Source organism: Poecilia reticulata, chromosome 1 (assembly GCF_904066995.2).
Source record: "Poecilia reticulata chromosome 1, P_reticulata-male-v2, whole genome shotgun sequence".
NCBI lineage: Eukaryota > Metazoa > Chordata > Actinopteri > Cyprinodontiformes > Poeciliidae > Poecilia > Poecilia reticulata.
The window spans coordinates 4,441,265-4,458,167 of NC_088830.1; the positions used below are offsets into that span (position 1 = coordinate 4,441,265).

Sequence of the window (16,903 nt, forward strand, 5' to 3'; positions counted from 1 at the left end):
ATCTTAATGTTTGCATGTTGTTTCTCTGTTTGTTTTCTATAACTGATTTAACAGTGATTTTAACAATTTTGGTAATATTTTAACAATATTCATCTGATGCTATTTTTTGCTTTATTGACTTTAGCAGTTTGTGCTACATTGTGGAGGCTGTCCCTTCACTTTTAACATCAGCAAAGCGTTTATTTGTTTCTCCTTGACCAGTGATAATGCTGTATGAATAAAATACTTAATGGTTGTGAAATGTCTAACTAAGAGTTAAGTGAAATTCACAATAACATTTTCCTGTGGGCACAGAGCAGTTTACAGCAGGAGTGCAGTAGTCAGCATTCATGTTTTTACGTGAATGCTGTTCTCAGTAATCAGGCCTCAGTGCAGCGAGTGAAACTCAACATAACTTTCTAAAAAATGTGATTCATGACATGATTAAATAAGGGAAGGTGTATGGGGGGAATTTTTCACACATGGCCAAGTGGGATTGGATGTATTTTTTCCCCCTTAAGTGAAATAGTCATTTGAAAACGGCATTATTTTGGAATTTGGTTAATCATATGCAGCACTGAAGTGTGTTAAAAAAATCAGAAACTGAGAAAATCTGTTAGGGGACAAGTCTTCACATCAGAGATCAAAGTTGTATTTTAAATATGAACTTAAGAAACAAAACAGTATTTGTAATTTCTTACTTTAATCATAATTTCAATAAGAATTAACATTTTTTTTGTGAAATCTAGAATAAAGAAAGAAAAAGACAAATAAGATGAATCGAAACAAAATTCAAAATGCAATTAAAAACAAAAAGATTTTATAATTAAGATAAAAAAAACACAGCAAAGCTACTGAAATAGGATTCAGTTTAAACAAAAGTACAATTTTAGTTTGTCCTAAAATGTTCTGAAACGCCGGTTCAAATGTGTGGGATTTATGTTTTACTTTGTAGATATTAATAACGCCCATCGGCCTTTCTGAGAATACACTCTGCAGGAATTGTAACTTCAGTCCCGAGTTTAAATTAATGGCGTTTCTGAGACGCCAGGGGGCGATGTGGGGCGCTCAAATCATGGCAAAGACTCAAGTTGGACATGTGGCGTTTTCTAGTTGGCTGTGGCTGCAACTAGACCTTTCTCCATCTACCATGGGCTTTGGTGAAGTTTATTACCCACAAATCATCAAGATATTGGTAGAAAGTCACTGCCATTCATATTGAAAGGTGGTACTTTTGGAGTAACAGCTGCATTTTTTAATTAGATGAAGCATAGCAGGATAAATTGCCTATATGACTGTTAAATTTAATTTTAGTGCATTTTAACATGCATTTTTTAATAAAATTATCAGGCGTTAAAAAGTTGTCATTTTGGAATTGTGGCAATGTTCACCAAGGAAGCTGTCTGTTGTGAAACAAATCAGTTTTCAATTGTAAAGTATTGAAATAATTGCTGTTTCCTTCAACTGTACATGTGTGAATAGTATTAAATTTTGTTTCATATTTAACAAGTCATAAAAAAAATACATTTGGACAACCAAATATCTCCTACAATCACTTGGGAAAACAAAAATACCTGTAAGGTACATTTAAGAATATTTGCTTGTAGTATGGCCATTTTAGCAGCACAAATGCCTAAAAAGCAACAGACGATCTATGTTTGTTTTTATCTGCATGGCAAAATAAGCAATTATATTAAAATTAAAGAACCCTTATACAGTGACTTAATGAAAAATACAAGAAATACACAGAATTTAATTCTGATCATCTCTATTCTCAAATTACCATAATGGTCATGGAAACAATGTTTTTTTGTTGTTGTTTCCAACAAAGGATTTTGTCAAAATCAATTTAAACAGTTCAGGTGAATAAACCCTCCTGAGCAGTGGTAGCCTCTATGGCTGAACAGAAACAGGAGGGGGCAGCACTCAAACTAAACCTACCATCAACAAAACAACTGAAGAGCAGAAAGTAACTCCCTGAATCTGGATCTCCAATCACTGACCTCATCATTGAACAGCTTATTGGACTGTTTCTTGTTACAGTTCAATAAATGTAACAGAGTCTCCAGTATCATAAAACCCAACTCCAGCATGCAGCGGCTGGGTGAAGCAGGTCTGGACTCTGTGGAGGAGAGTCATGGTTCCAGAGACGCGGTAGAAAGACAGAACACCGGCTCTGTGATCCAGATACATTCCTACTCTGGACGAAACCGGAATTGATATTAGATTTCCAACTCTGTTGTGCCAACATGTGTACCAGTCTGTGCAACAATATAATGACCAACATTTGTCATTACTTCGAAACTCACATTCTTGTCCTGACCTGCTGATGCTCTTGTATGAAACTGCTACATCGACTCTTCTCCCCCTCCACTCCACCTCCCAGTAACAGCGTCCAGTCAGACTCTCTCTGCTCAGGACCTGACAATAAGTGAATCTGTCTGGATGATCAAAATAAAACTGCAATTCATCTGTCAAAGTTGCTTTCCTGTTTCCCTCAGATAATAATATTTGTGCACTTGCTGTGTTTGGGTCCAGAGTGATTATTTTTGAATATTTCAAGAAGTCATTTCTGGTCTTAGGTTCTGGTTCTGACTGGAGAACATCCACCAGGGGGACTGTCAGTGGGACGTTTTTCCACATGTCCCTCAAGATGTCCTGTAGTATATCTCTGAGCTCTGACACAGCTGCTGTCACGTCCTCAAAGTGTCTCAGAGGACGACCGTCGATGCTGGATGAGTGTGTCGACTCACTGAGTGCTGACAATGAGGGGTAGTTGAGGAGAAACTGGTTGTGATCCTCTGTGTGTGAGAGCTGCTCCAGCTCAGCGTCTTTCCTCTTCAGCTCACTGATCTCCTGCTCCAGCTTCTCCTGAACATCTTTGACTCGACTCACTTCGGTTTCCTGCTGGAATCTGATCTGCTGCTTCACCTCAGAGCTTCTTTTCTGGAGGAGACGGATCAGCTCAGTGAAGATCTTCTCATTGTCCTCCACTGTTTTATCAGCAGAGACATTGATGACCTTCACCTCCTGTTGAAGCAGCTTCATATCTTTCTCTCTGTTCTGGATTCTGTGCTGGATTTGTTGTTGCCTCACCTGGAGCTCCTTCTGCTTCTCAGCCCTTTCTGCTGCAGTCGGCACTGTTTCATGGCCTTTATGTTCATCCATAGTGCAGAGATAACAGATGGACTGCTGATCAGTACGACAGAAGATCTTCATCACCTCGTCATGACGACTGCAGACGTGCTGCTGAAGTTCAGCGGAAGCCTTAACAAGTTTATGTTTTTTAAAAGCATGAGATTCATAGTGAGGTTGGAGGTGATCCTCACAGTATGAGGCCAAACAAACCAGACAGGACTTGACAGCTTTCATCTTTCTCCCAGTGCAGACATCGCAGGCCACATCTCCAGATCCAGCATAACAGTGGTCAGCTGGAGCATGTCGGAGTCCAGTCTTCTTCAGGTCCTCCACTAACTCTGCTAACAGGGTGTTTTTCTGGAGGTCAGGTCTGCGATTGAAAGTCTTCCTGCACTGTGGACAGCTGTGGGTTCCCTTCTGGTCCTCTCCATCCCAGTGGTCTTTAATGCAGCTCATGCAGTAGCTGTGTCCACAGGATGTAGTCACCGGATCCTTCAGTAGATCCAAACAGATGGAACAGGAGAACCTTTCCCGATCCAACTGAACTCGTGCCTGCGCCATTTCCCCTAGCAGAGAGAATGACTTGCTGAATCTCACTTCCTCCAAAGTGAAACTGAACTCTGCTCTAAATATAACATGTTGTTACAGCTAAAGAGGCGGCAAGCTGTTAGACCTGCCTCTAAACTCTGAGATCTGAAGGGTGGGGAAAAAAGAAATGCACTGACAGTGTGGTAACTTCTACAGTAGTTATCACACTGTTGATTCCAGGAAGAACTTTGATCTGTGTGTGTGTGTGTGTGTGTGTGTGTGTGTGTGTGTGTGTGTGTGTGTGTGTGTGTGCGTGCGTGTGTGTATGTGTGCCATGTATTTGAAGCATTATGGGGACCATTTTCCTTGTGCATATTACATTGTGGGGACTGACTGCTGAGAAATGCTGTTTGTCTGCTAGAAGTAGAGGATGGTTGATGACGAGGCATTTGCTAAACTTGCCAAGTAGGTAATACAGGTTTGATGTAAAGTTGTATTTGTTTATTTTTAAAATTAATTGCTTTATTTTTTTAAATTAATTGCTTAATTAAGCCTTTGGCTTAAAGGGACAGCACAGGGCTTGTGGAGTTAAAATTGATATCTAAATTTACATTCTAGTGCCACCTCAATCCTTCATTTTTGTAAACATTTGCTGTAAAAATCACAGAGCAGATTTTTCCTAGTGACACACACACAGTTGCAATCAGGCTTGATAATCAGGAAGACATGGAGAAAAGGACATAAATAAATGAAATGTAAACCCCCATAGAGCATAACCCCACCCCTGACAAATTTAGGGGGAAAAAAAATCCTGTAAAGTGGGCGGAGTCAAGGGACAATAAGAGACATGGCCAAGTGTGGTCAGGACAGGAAAAAAACAACAAAAAACACTTTTGCCAAGTTGGCCACTTATTGTTATATTTAGCAACTTTCCAAACCCATATGGAAAATCAAAACTAACTTAATAATACAAGATGATCCAATAAATAAACCAATACACTTAAAATGGTAAATGTCCTATCTTCTGGACTTTATCTAGTCCAGAGGACTTGAAAATCATTTGCTTACACATTCACACATACATGGTTGCAGAGCTACCAGGCAGTAGCCGTAGCTGTCCGGAGGCCCTTCTGACCACCAGCAGCAAAGGAGGTGAAGTGTCTTGCCCAAGGACACAACAGCCGAGAGGGAACTTGAACTGGGATCCCTATTTCAGGATGAACTCCAATCACTTTTATCGATGTACTTAAACTGTACTATTTTGGAACAACTAATTTTGTGCTTAGTATACTTTAGTAGTATTTAAATAGTATTAAATTACAACTAATAGTATATTTTAGTATACTATACATACTTTTTTGGAACAACTTCAAGTGTACCTAGTGTACTTAAAGTATACTTTTTAAATATCATATTTCAGAGGTTTATTATATTTTGATATAATTATTATATTTTGAGTGTAATAATTCTGTCTCAGAATTATATAAAAAATATATATTTAATATACTTCAAATATATTTTAAATATACTATTAATATATTAGTAATGTATTTAAATTACACTGAATTTTTATTTTTGATTTCCTGCTATTGATAATAAACTACAATTTTAATTACTCGTGAAAGTCTTTATTCCTACGTACCTATTTTGTAAATGACATGAATAACTACATTACAGTACTTACATTGTTTTAGGCTAAAATTACATGGAAAGATTAATTACACAAGATGTTCAAGGTAATTAAAATATTGTTTTATTACAGACATTTTAAAATTGTCTCATTTTAATCAAAACATTATAAACTTAACACAAATTATCAGTTTACACATCAAAAGTGAACACATGAACATGAAAATTTAAGTGTGACAATAAAACATGAAAGTGAGGATCAATGACAGAACATTCCCGTTCACTGCATCTTACAGGAACCTACAAAAAAGAACAATAGAGCAATTAAACAGACAAGGCATGTGTATTTAAAGAGAACAGAAAAATGGCAAATAAAAAAAAATAATACTTACAATTTTAAGACATGGACTCACCATGTATGTGACATCATAAGAACTGATGATGATTGGGACTAGATTCCTGGGGTGGAAAAACATTTCTGGGTGACTTCTTTGCCTGTTTATGTTAGAAGTAGAAAACATAGCCAGTAATGTCATAGAACCAGTTGATGTTGGCAATAACTATGAAGCTGTTTTAAGTGTGGACTTAAGGAGACAAACTACCTTAAAATCTTTCCAACCATGATCTGAACACACTGAACCTTACAGGGTGGTGAGGGGGGCTGGTGGTGCCCATTTCCAGCAGTCATCAGATGAGAGGCAGGGTTCACCCTGGACAGGTCACCAGTCCATCACAGGACCCTGAGAGCCAACAACAAATAAAATGTATGAAAGAGAAATGTTTAACAAGGAGAAAATTTATGTCCTCTTTAAATCAAATCATGTTTATTAAGCACTTGGTGTTGGTAACACACCAGTTTTTGTTGTTGAAAATATAGCTAGCTCCTCATTGAAAAAACAAACTTACATCATGAAGACGATGTGAAGGTTCATCCTTAGAGCTGGTTGGTGATCTGGTGGAGTCAGAGCTTCTTCTGAGACAGAAAGTCTTTAGTTTCCTAACACCTGATTTCTCTGGCTTCCTCTTTCATCCTCATTTGCTTAGACTGCAAACATATTTTGAAGATAAAATCATTGATGAACGAGTTAGAACAACAACCTCACAATATCAAAGTCTCTTTGTCTTATGGAGCTTAATTAAAACCAGGTTAGTTTATGAAGTCGCAACAAACAGCCTCCATGCAGTTATAACATGAAGCTGAATGATTACTATAGTAATAATCATACAAGTCACAATAAAATTGATAAAATAATTATTTATGAAACCAACATAAGTTATATATCTTTACTGCACTGTTTATAATTAAATGAAGATAATTAATAAGCAAACTTACCACCAGCTAGCAACACTTAGCAGCCTTCGTCCCCCCGGGCTCCTTTTGTGACACAGATTTCATTTCCATTGGTTGTTGTTCCGTTGTGTTGTCGTCTAACTCGGATTAGGACGTCACCAGCTTGAATTTACCAAAATTAGTAACTATTGTCAAGGCCCTCTCTGCTTTTAAGACAATATTATGCGAGTAAAAATGGCGAATTTGAACAGCGTCTGTTATCTTCTGCGTTCGTTTTTTCTTCTTTGTGGCGTTTTTTAAAATAAATGAAAGTGTGCAATACCGCCACCATCTGGTCTGGAGTATGAACTGGAGCTAATGCCGTTGATTATACCGTTGACATCTGAAAATTGATTGGATACTTTCTTAAAAATTACATCATGATGATCATTTTTTTATTGTATGCAATTTTAATAAATAGTAAATGATTATTAAGGCACTTAAAAATTCATACATATTCATTCATATTTTGTTCACTTAAAATATAATTTTATTTAATATATTAAAAGTGTATTTTGGTACAATTATGTTTAAGTGTGTTTAAAGTTCTAATTTCGAAATTGGTACAAGTGTATTTTTAGTATACTTCAGATATACTTATAGGTAGAACACTTAATAATTAGTATACTTAAAGTACTACTTTTTTTCACCTGGGTATGGATGAATGGATTCATTATTATTTGAACATTTCGTGTTAGGGAATAGTTGCCTCATAGACACATTTTCTTGTGGTCTCAAAAACTATTGCAACTATTTTTGGTATTTTTCATGTCCACTGTCAGATAAATCAAAGCTGAAACTATCAAGTAATCCAAATAAAATACTCTACTGGCGGCTGAACGATGGAGATGATCGGAGGAAATCGTTGTGTGACTGTGATGCTGTAATAATAAGTCAGGCTTGTTAAAAAATGACCACAGCGTAAAACCCACGTGTGTTGACACACTGAAGAATCCAGCTTCGGTTCGCGCTCTGCCTTGATCTCCACCAGGCGTGAATTCACATGTAGACACGTCGTGTCAGCCCATGCCAGAGCTATTCATCAGAAACTGATGCCAGGCTTCTTTTCAAAAGATTTGCCTGCGAACATAAGAGTGCATGAGCTGAATGGTGGGCGTGCTGCACAGCGACGCATGAAAAACCGCGCGCCGGGCCACTGAGAGACACAACACGCGGGATTTACGCACGGCGGCACTCTTCATTCTGGTAAGATTCAGTACTTTACGTGTGATCCCTTTAGCTGTAAATTGGCATACTGTAAAGGGGGAAAAAACAGTTAATATTGTCGACGTGTAAAAGCGTTAGCAGGGTGGATTAAAACATTTTCCCTCTCAATTAAGCAGTTTTTGGTGTGCACCTTCTAATACCATCTGTACTCAAGCATCATTTCATATTAAAAATGTATTTAGCATATATTATGTTTACATTAAACCTCAAACACAGGCAATAGTTTGACTGAAACTATTAAAATACAAATATGAAAAAAGCATATCATTTGGAACTTGATGGTTTTGAGGCAAGGATATGTTAGTTTTTGAGTCAAACCCCACATTATTTTCTATCACTCAAATAAATACGATCCTTTAAGTCAGAGGTGATGCACCATCATCTGTTTCTCTTTCATTTTCAGGTGGATTTTGTGTTTTGTTTTTTATTTTCTCTGCTGAAAGCAGTGATGTTTCCGCTGAGGGCTCTCTTCTCCATTTGGCTGGTTTTGGTTCTCCTGAAGCTCCTACTCCTCGGGGCTTCTGGCGCCAAGCAGCCCGGCGTCGCGCAGCAGATCGGCGGAGGGACATTCGTCACCAGCGACAGGACGCGGTGCGCGTGGCGCGCGGAGGAAGCGGGGGAAGCGGTGAAGGTCTGGGTGAACTGCGAGAGGCAGAGCGGCGTCAACAAGACCAGCTGCGAGTACCGCGGTAGACCTCGGAGCTGTCCGGGTTACAGCTCCGACCCCAAAGCCTTCTGGAAACAAGTGGCGCGCGCCTTCAAGAAGATGCGGGATCAAGTGTGCGTGGACGTTCGCGCGCTGGTGAAAGCCCGCATGTGTAAGCACGCGTCCAGAGATGCGAACCTCAGACTGGATCGGAACAGCGTGAAAAGAAGAACCGCTGCTCCCACCTCGCCGCCGGTCCAGCCCACGCGCGCGGCGTGCGTAAAGCGCGCGGATCAGCGGAGAACAGCGGAGGAGTTCTGCAGCTCCTGGGCCAGCGTGTGCGCCTTCTTCATGTCCATGCTGCAGAGCGAGGACTGCTAGCAGGACGGAAATCAGGACGATACATCATTCATTCATTCATTCATTCATTCATTCATTCATTCATTCATTCACGTTTAGATCTAGTATTTTGCATCCAGTTGGAATTCCTTTTCCTAAACCGAAGTGTATTCAAGGTCATACTGAAAAATATGTTTTTTGAACCAGCTTTTAAAAAAAAATTCTTTTACAGCTAATTTTATTAGTTGTGCTCAAGCTAAAGTTCTGATTTCAGAATTGTTCAAATCTGAATTAGATTGAGCAAAACTAATACAATTAGCTTTAACAAATTATAGTCATTTTTTTAAAAGTCTGTTCAAGCAACCATTTGTTTCAGTGCAGGTCAGCCTCAAGTGAGTTTTATTTCTTTTCATTCCAAGTCACATTTTCTCTCCAAATCTGGCCTTGCAATAACATCCATGCCTCTCTGCATTGTAATGTATTTTATAAAGAACTTTACATGATGTACCAACACAAGTAATAATTGTGAAGTAGAAGGAAATCTGTTTGTTTTCTTTTACTAGTAAAACTTTCATGTGTGGCATACACACATATTCAGCCCTTCTGAGATGCAGCTTCAAACCTTTACACAGTTAGAAACATTTCTGCTCCTTCTTGTTTGGAAAATAATAGACAGAAAAAAGGAAACAGGTGACATACTATAGCTTAAATATATTGTGCCAACTGGTCAGAAGTAATCAAGGTAAGTTTATCCAAACAAATTTATGGTGTTTATTAAGTTGTCATGCTAAACAAATGTAACTAAAGTAAGTCTGGCAAACTTAATACAATGACATGTGACAAATGAACACGTATTCTCTTTTCCAGTGTGCTTTGTTAGATTTTATTTTGGGGAATGAGAGTAAAATGGTCTGTTTACTAAATGCAAGTCACATGTTTCAGATTCTAATTTGTAAAAAATGATGTACGTCTTTTGCTTTGTAGTTCTGCCATATTGTGTTGGTCACATACATGAAATCCAAATAAAATTCTGTGATGCTGTGATTGTAACAAGGCAAAACCTGAAAAATAGTTAAATGGTAAGAATTATTTAGCAATGTATTGTAAAAGGTTAGACTTAAACTGGTGCGACCTTTAAGAGTTAATGTTAAAAAATGTAATACTTCATGCTTTTCAAGTGGTGTTTTTTAATAAACTACTTAAAATGCTGTTGTTTTCTGGATGGAATTTTAATCTGAACTGGACCCGTAGTTTAAAATGATTTAAGTCATATAAGGGTCTATAAGGACCTTTTCTCCTCTTTTTACTCCTTCTGACTGGTAGTGCCATATTTGTTTGTCTCTTTGTTTAGCCATTTTACCCTTTTCTATAAAAAAAGAAGAAATTTAAGAGTTAGTCACAAGAACTGACGTAAAAATCAAAGAGAATATTTGAGGATGTTTACAGCTAGAAAAAGATGTTAAAAGTTGTGTTTTAAAATAAAATGCATTTTTTAAACATATTTCCTCTTCGGTAGTCAGCTGAAACATGACAATACATGTATTTGTTTAAACAAATTAATTTTGATTCAAAAATACTTCATTGACCTCAGAGGAAAATGAAATGCTGTCGTATCTCATTAATTCAAATTATTCACAGTTATTGTAGATAGTGGCAGGAAAGATTTCCTGTAGCAATCAGTATTGCAACAAATTTGAAGAAGCTTCTGATCAAAGACGCTCTGATTTTCTATGACAGTCTCATGAAGAGAATGATCAGGGTTGCCCATATTTTTCTTAATTTTATGAAGAATCCTTCCTGTAGGTAGTCTTGCTTGCTTCCTTACTCACTCAGCTCCTTCAGACTAGCCAGCATCAATTAGCAAACACTTGGTGGAACTGAGCATCTGATGCACTCATTATAGGAGCTACTTCTCAGTGAAACGCTGGTAAAAAAAAAAAAAACATTGTTAAATGGTTAATAGAGGAGCCATGTAGTGATGACTTCCTGAAGGTGGAGTTTCAGAATAGCAGAAGTTTATAAAGAGACAGAGGCCCAATGTCAAGGCATTAAATTACAAAGTCAAATTTCTTTTAAGTAATATATAAGCAGAATTTTTATAACAAGCGGAAGTAACATAGTTACTTGATTGTGTTATAAAATGGAACTATGTGCCTGGAAAACATCATACTTCCCCTTAAAATATTTAAATAGATAAAAAAAATTCCCTTAGCTGTTTGTTTTTACTAGGCAAAAACTGGATTCAAAGGTTTTCACTTTGTTTAGTTCACATTTTACTAAATCATTCTACCTCGTTTCTATTAAACAGCCTAAGCCTCTTCAGACCCATAGCCTGCCACAGAACATTTCTCTGAACATCATCATTCACAAACAGGATTACAAGAGAGGCTTCTTTGTGCCGAGGCGTCTATCTGCAGCAGTAAGTGCAGATAAAACTTAATCTCTGAACAAGTGCAGCCCCAGATGTGGACATTAAAGCCTTCCTGTCTGCTCTTGACCCCTATGACCTCTGACCTGCCCTCAGTGGGGGTCTTCCTTCTTCCTAATGGCTTTGGCAGCACAGAATGGTGTTTCAGGACTGACTCCATCACCAACTCAGCCCAGCACCTGCACGCAGTCAGCCAGGAAGTAGTTAGAGGTCAGAGGTCGATAGGGCAGAAGGAAGCAGAGCAAATGTGTGTCTGTCCACCTGTGTGAGTTGTTTCTTTGTGTTTAAACAAACAAATCAGGGACAGCACACTGGTATGAAGCTATTTTTCAGGCTGGTTTTTCACAGTTTGGATTTTTAACACAAACATCAACTGCAGTAGGATTCTAACACTGACGGTGATCTACAGCAGGGCAGGTTTCCTGAAGTCTGAAAAAAATCAAAAGCTTTGCTATCATCTTAAACTGACTGTAGAGAAAGTTCACAACTAGATTATTTAGAAGGAAAATATAATTTAACTTTAATTCTTTATATTTTCATTAAAAATAGCCAGATTTTTTAACGTCTTAAACTGGCAGTGGTCAGTTGCTCTTCAGGCTTTCTGTTTTTTAAAGGGGCAGTATTATGTAAAATAAACTTTTTTTTTACTTTACTTCATCTGATACCGTTATTCCCTCCCTCAAAAGCATAAGTTGGAGTGTTGATTTGATTCTTCCATACAAGTTTGAGGAATCCTTTAATCTCCCCTGGTAACCACTCAGGATGCCTAAACGCTTGCTCTCACAAGGCTCCGCCTTTTCCACACAGCTCCTCCCTGCAGCTGCAGTTCTCAGCCAAGCTAAATTAAATTAGATTTGCTGATGATTCTAACATATTCCTATTAATTAATAGATCTCAGTTTGGACCTTTATACTTTAACAAAATACGACAGATTATGACCCCTGCTCAAACTAAAATAAGTGTGAGAAATCTTCTGCTGGTAAAGAATATTCAGTCACATTTTCCCTACAACAGATCATAAGTAGATGATCAGTTTAGATCTTTGGTTCTCAAAGAGGCTATGAAACTTTCCCCCAGATGGTTATGAATTGATCTGTGTTGGGCACAAAAACATCAAATGGAGGTTTGCTTTTTGTCATCCCTGGAAAAAGTCATGTACGAAGTGGCTAAAACTACAAAAGAGTGACATGATGAATAGATAAAACCACCAACACCCCAAACTTTTCAGCCCTTTCTCAAGATGTTCTGAATACCACAGACAGACAGACAGACAGACTTTTCCCTCAGACCTTCCACTCTCACCACAAGTTACAAAGGGATTTTGACATGTTCAGTTCCCTCCTGTACGATGTAAAGCCTCACACAATGGCAGCCCTGTCACCATAGATATACTCAAAAGCTCCCAGGAGAGAAGAGCCTGAAGGAATGTCATTATCGTCAAAAATCATTGTCTCATCTGAGTGATGTTCAGGTATGAGGTGCTCCTCCCTTCATGTCTTATCTTGTTTCTTTCTCTTACGGAGGCAGATGTTGCCGATGGCCAACCAGCTGAAGACGCATCACTATAAACATCTGAAAGAAAGAATATTTCTGAGGTTTTATCCAACACAAAGCGAGGTATGGTGCTGTATCCTGTTTTCATTCGCTATCACCAAGTCAAAAGGCTGTGAAAAACATTGTGTCAAAAAAGGCCTTACTGGTTAGATCATCTTAGACAGATGGTTTTTTATCCTATTCTATTTTATTTAAAACTGCGCCGTTAAACCGTTGAACATTTCTAAGAACCAGAACACAAAAGCTGAAAAGCCATGTTGGGCCTTTGCTGAAATTCCTGACAATGACCCATTGAATTGCTCCAATTCTCCTGGCTATGATACCACAGTGCTTTCACATCTGCACAAAGATGTTTTTGTCTCATTCTACACGGAATGAGGGGTTTCTGCACCTCCACCATTAGCTTTGGCAGAGATCCTGTCATGCTTTTGGGTTTTTAGGGTTTAGGGTTTGTTTCTGTGTTTGCAATGTTAATTATTTTCATGTTTACGCTCTGGTTGCTGCGTGTTGGTTCAAGTGACGGGTGACTTCATTACACCTGTGTCTCCAACTCTGTCTGCATTTCCAACAGCCACTACGCATCCTGACAGATCTGGAGCGACACACATTAGGACTCAAACAGGATGCAGCTCAAGGGAGTTTCAGTACAAACATCTCACACCGCTGAGCGCCACTTGGGCCAACGCTCTGTTCACACACCCCTGTGTAAGTCTTTAGAAGGAACCATTCAAATAAATTCCAAAATGTGTTTCTCAATAGTCAGAAAAGACCATTTAAAAAGTGTATTTTATTATGTGGTGCTAAACTGCTTGGGTGCAAATAGGCCACTGAGCCGGACATGTATAAACGTTTGCTTTTACTCCATTTTATAGAAATTTTACTTTTGTCTGTCTTCATCAAGTAGACTGAGACTGAACTATCTGACTATTATTTCCTGATAATCAGGTGGAGTCTCAACTTGGTCATTTTGATCTAAATTACTAACTTTGCCAATAATTGCATTTGGCACCTATTGATAGTACCAAATGCACTATCAATAGGTGCATTTGTGAGGGTCAAACCAACACAACATACATTCCAATTTGGGTCATCAAGCCTTTTCGAAACTATTTAAAGTCATTCGTTCTACAGAGAAATTATTTTTCACAAGTTAAAAAAAAAAAAGAACAACAGTCTGTTGTCCCAGAAGTGAACTTCCCAAAAAATTCACCTCAAAGTCAAAAGATGGAAAGAAAACAAAGATGTTCATTCAGGACTCCAAATTCCTCCACTAGCTTGTTAAATGTTAGAGTTCGTGACAGAACAGTTAGATTAATGCTGAACAACTTTAGCTTGCTCAGGCATCTTATCCTTAAAAAAGATTTTTGTCTGTCGAAATATGTTTTTTATATTGCAGTTTTATCAAAAGGAGTAAATTTTATGACTCTGTGTGTTCCAAAATGATTCTTCTGCTTTTGCCTAACTCTCTCAGATCATCAAACAAATTGTAATATCAAAGTTTATACAAAACGCAATTATCAAATAATTGCATTTTGTATCAACTTTGTCATTCATGAAGGGAAAAAAGTCATCAAGGCCCACATTGACTTATTTTGTATAATGTGTATAATGTTTATTATTTTTACCTAAAATGCGTTGCTACACCAGATATAACAAGACACACACCTCCCTCTAACTTCTTTTGTCTCATCAGTTTACAAAATATTTTTCCAAAACTCCCCCAGAATCAAGATGTTTTTATTCATGTATTTTGGCCTCCCAGAGTTTTGGACAGGAGTCCCAAAGCCTTAGAAATGGCAGTAACAATTTCCAGACTAGTAGATTTCTGTGACTTCATTGCTCATCTGTTGTTGAATTAACTTTTTCCACATAGTGCAAAGTTGGTTTGGACTATTTTGTCTTTATTAATAACACGGAAACGCAGCATTCAGCTTCTATGCACTTCAAATCTGGAACAAATTTCCAGAAAATTTCAAAACAGCCGAAACACCGAGTTCCTTTAAATCAAGGCTAAAAACCTAATTGTTAGAGTTGCTTTCGAACCATAATAAATGGAACACTGATCAACATATTTGATGTTTACCGATCATTTTAACAATAGCACTGTAATGTCTGATATTGGTTTTCACAGCTGCTGACTGCATGATGCATTTGTAATGCTTACCATTTTTTATTTTATATATTTTTTTTTATGTTTTCATGATGTAAAGCTCTTTGAACTGCCATGTCCCTGAAATCTACAACAAATAATCTTGACTGGTTGGCTGATTAAATTTGAAAATTATATAGATTGTAGTTGTTTTGCATTTACTATGATTATATTTATATTAATATTTGGTGATTTGAAACATTTAAGTATGAGGAACAGAAATCTAAAAGTGAGTAGATACTTCTTTGCATTGTGTGAGTTTAGACAGATGTAATAAAAATGTGTCTATGATCCCAAATATATGGCAGTGAAGCGTCTTCATTCAGTTCATCTGAATGTTTTTACTTCATACTAAGTCAGAGGCTGCAATGAAAGGGCGACGCGCATAAAATAAAAAAAAGACAAAAAAAAGGCGCATCAAAACAAAACTGCTCTCCACTGTCTGACCTACAAAGCTGCATGAATGTCCAGCCACCCACCCACAGCCCAGTTCCAGGCCCACACAGACACACAGTGTGGGAGGAGCTGGGGGTTTGTCTTCCTTTGGCTCCCAGTGGTCCGAAACTCACAACCTACTGTATGGGCCACCTTATTGGCTCTCTGTTTCCGTGGTAACAATCAGGAGCAAATCTGTCCGTGAAAAGAATAACAGCGAGTGGTGGAGCGGTGTAACAAAACCTCTCCTTTCACTCCAGAGACACACGAACAGAGAGAGACACAGAAAAACAGGGAAGGGGAGGATTCCTCAGAGCTCATCTACTGGAAACAGTTTGGCTCCTCTGGTCCTACAGTTCAAGGTTAAGGAGACATGAAAGTGATTTGGTTTCAGTTAAACTTTGTGAAAAATAAATGTGGAAGAAGCAACCTTTAACCCATAATTTTTATGCTCTTTTGCCAAAGTCTTTGATGGTTTTTAAATTAAGATTTAAATTTAAAAAATGGAATAAACTGCATTTTTATGCTACTAACCAACTAACTGACATCATGAACTAATTTAAATGGGTTCAAGTGTCTTTCGGTTACGTTTTGACAAAACTGGTCTACCCTAATGAGTTTGAGTCTTTTTACCCTAAAAGTTATACGTTTAATCCAAAATTTAACATAAAGATAAATCAAATAAATGAAAAAAAATAATATTAAAACTTAGAATAAACTGGCTCAGTCAGTGGAAGTGAAAAATAAGAAAAGAGGGATGATTTAGGAAGTTAAACATGAATTGATGATGGTTTGGTTGAGAAGTTCTGCATAAAAATCTAAGAAGAAAATTTGTTGCTAAAAGACATCAGTCAGTTCAGTTCCAGTTTCTAACTTCAACCATTTTTTATATTCACAGGGACCGTCAGATGGTGTTAAAGGGGTGGTATTGTGGATTTTCCAGGGAGTGCGCCATTTTATTGCACAACCAGCCAAGTAATGTTACCTCTGGATTCTAAAATGCTGCATATATCACATATGACTTAAAAGAAATTTGACATCATAATCTAACACCTAGAAATTGGGTTTCTGTTTCTTTAAAAACTTCTGCCCTTTTTGAAACTTCGCCTTCAGGAAGTCATTGCAACATGGCTCCTCTATTAACCTTTTAACAACATTTCTACCAGCATTGCACTGAAGAGCAGCTCCTATAATGAGCTCAGCACCTATTCCACCAGGTGCTTCCCAATTTTTTTTCCGTGCCTGATGCTCCCAAGTTCTGCAGAAAAATGTCAAATGTATCCATCTCCAAGGTGCTGAGGCTCAATATTTCACACTATTTATGTTGAAGACCTGCAGCAGAAATTCTACTAAACTGAAAGAAAGAAAAAATCAGCTTCACATTGTTACAAACAGCAGAACAAAAGAGGAAGTGAAACACACCAACTGTCTTGCTCCATTAATCAGCTCCAATCTGATGAGTGGAATTAGCGTCATATCGCCGCCATGAGGCGCTGAATTTTATCCAAATTGCTCTGTCTC

The 16,903-nt window shown here is 37.8% G+C and overlaps 2 protein-coding genes and 2 long non-coding RNA genes across 5 annotated transcripts; 2 read left to right on the forward strand and 2 right to left on the reverse strand.

Moving 5' to 3' along the window:
* Window positions 1-677: 677 nt before the first annotated feature.
* Window positions 678-4,148, reverse strand: LOC103459733 (E3 ubiquitin/ISG15 ligase TRIM25-like). Its single transcript, XM_008401577.3, has one exon. The coding sequence runs from the start codon at window positions 3,676-3,678 to the stop codon at window positions 2,017-2,019; it is 1,662 nt and encodes a 553-aa protein (XP_008399799.2). The 5' UTR covers window positions 3,679-4,148; the 3' UTR covers window positions 678-2,016.
* Window positions 4,149-5,375: 1,227 nt separating this feature from the next.
* On the reverse strand, window positions 5,376-6,994 carry LOC145554550 (uncharacterized). Of its 2 annotated transcripts, none has more exons than XR_014090535.1 (5): window positions 6,608-6,994; window positions 6,181-6,319; window positions 5,877-6,014; window positions 5,667-5,769; window positions 5,376-5,574 (listed from the first exon to the last, which is right to left on the reverse strand). It is a non-coding gene; the product is annotated as an uncharacterized LOC145554550 (long non-coding RNA). The 2 variants fall into 2 exon arrangements; XR_014090538.1 differs by having other exon boundaries at window positions 5,688-5,769; window positions 6,608-6,993.
* Window positions 6,995-7,698: 704 nt separating this feature from the next.
* On the forward strand, window positions 7,699-10,024 carry LOC103459660 (fibroblast growth factor-binding protein 1-like). Its single transcript, XM_008401460.3, has 2 exons — window positions 7,699-7,810; window positions 8,235-10,024. The coding sequence occupies exon 2, from the start codon at window positions 8,280-8,282 to the stop codon at window positions 8,856-8,858; it is 579 nt and encodes a 192-aa protein (XP_008399682.2). The 5' UTR covers window positions 7,699-7,810; window positions 8,235-8,279; the 3' UTR covers window positions 8,859-10,024.
* Window positions 10,025-11,242: 1,218 nt separating this feature from the next.
* Window positions 11,243-16,886, forward strand: LOC103459612 (uncharacterized). Its single transcript, XR_532783.3, has 3 exons — window positions 11,243-12,861; window positions 13,370-13,503; window positions 16,281-16,886. It is a non-coding gene; the product is annotated as an uncharacterized LOC103459612 (long non-coding RNA).
* Window positions 16,887-16,903: the final 17 nt, after the last annotated feature.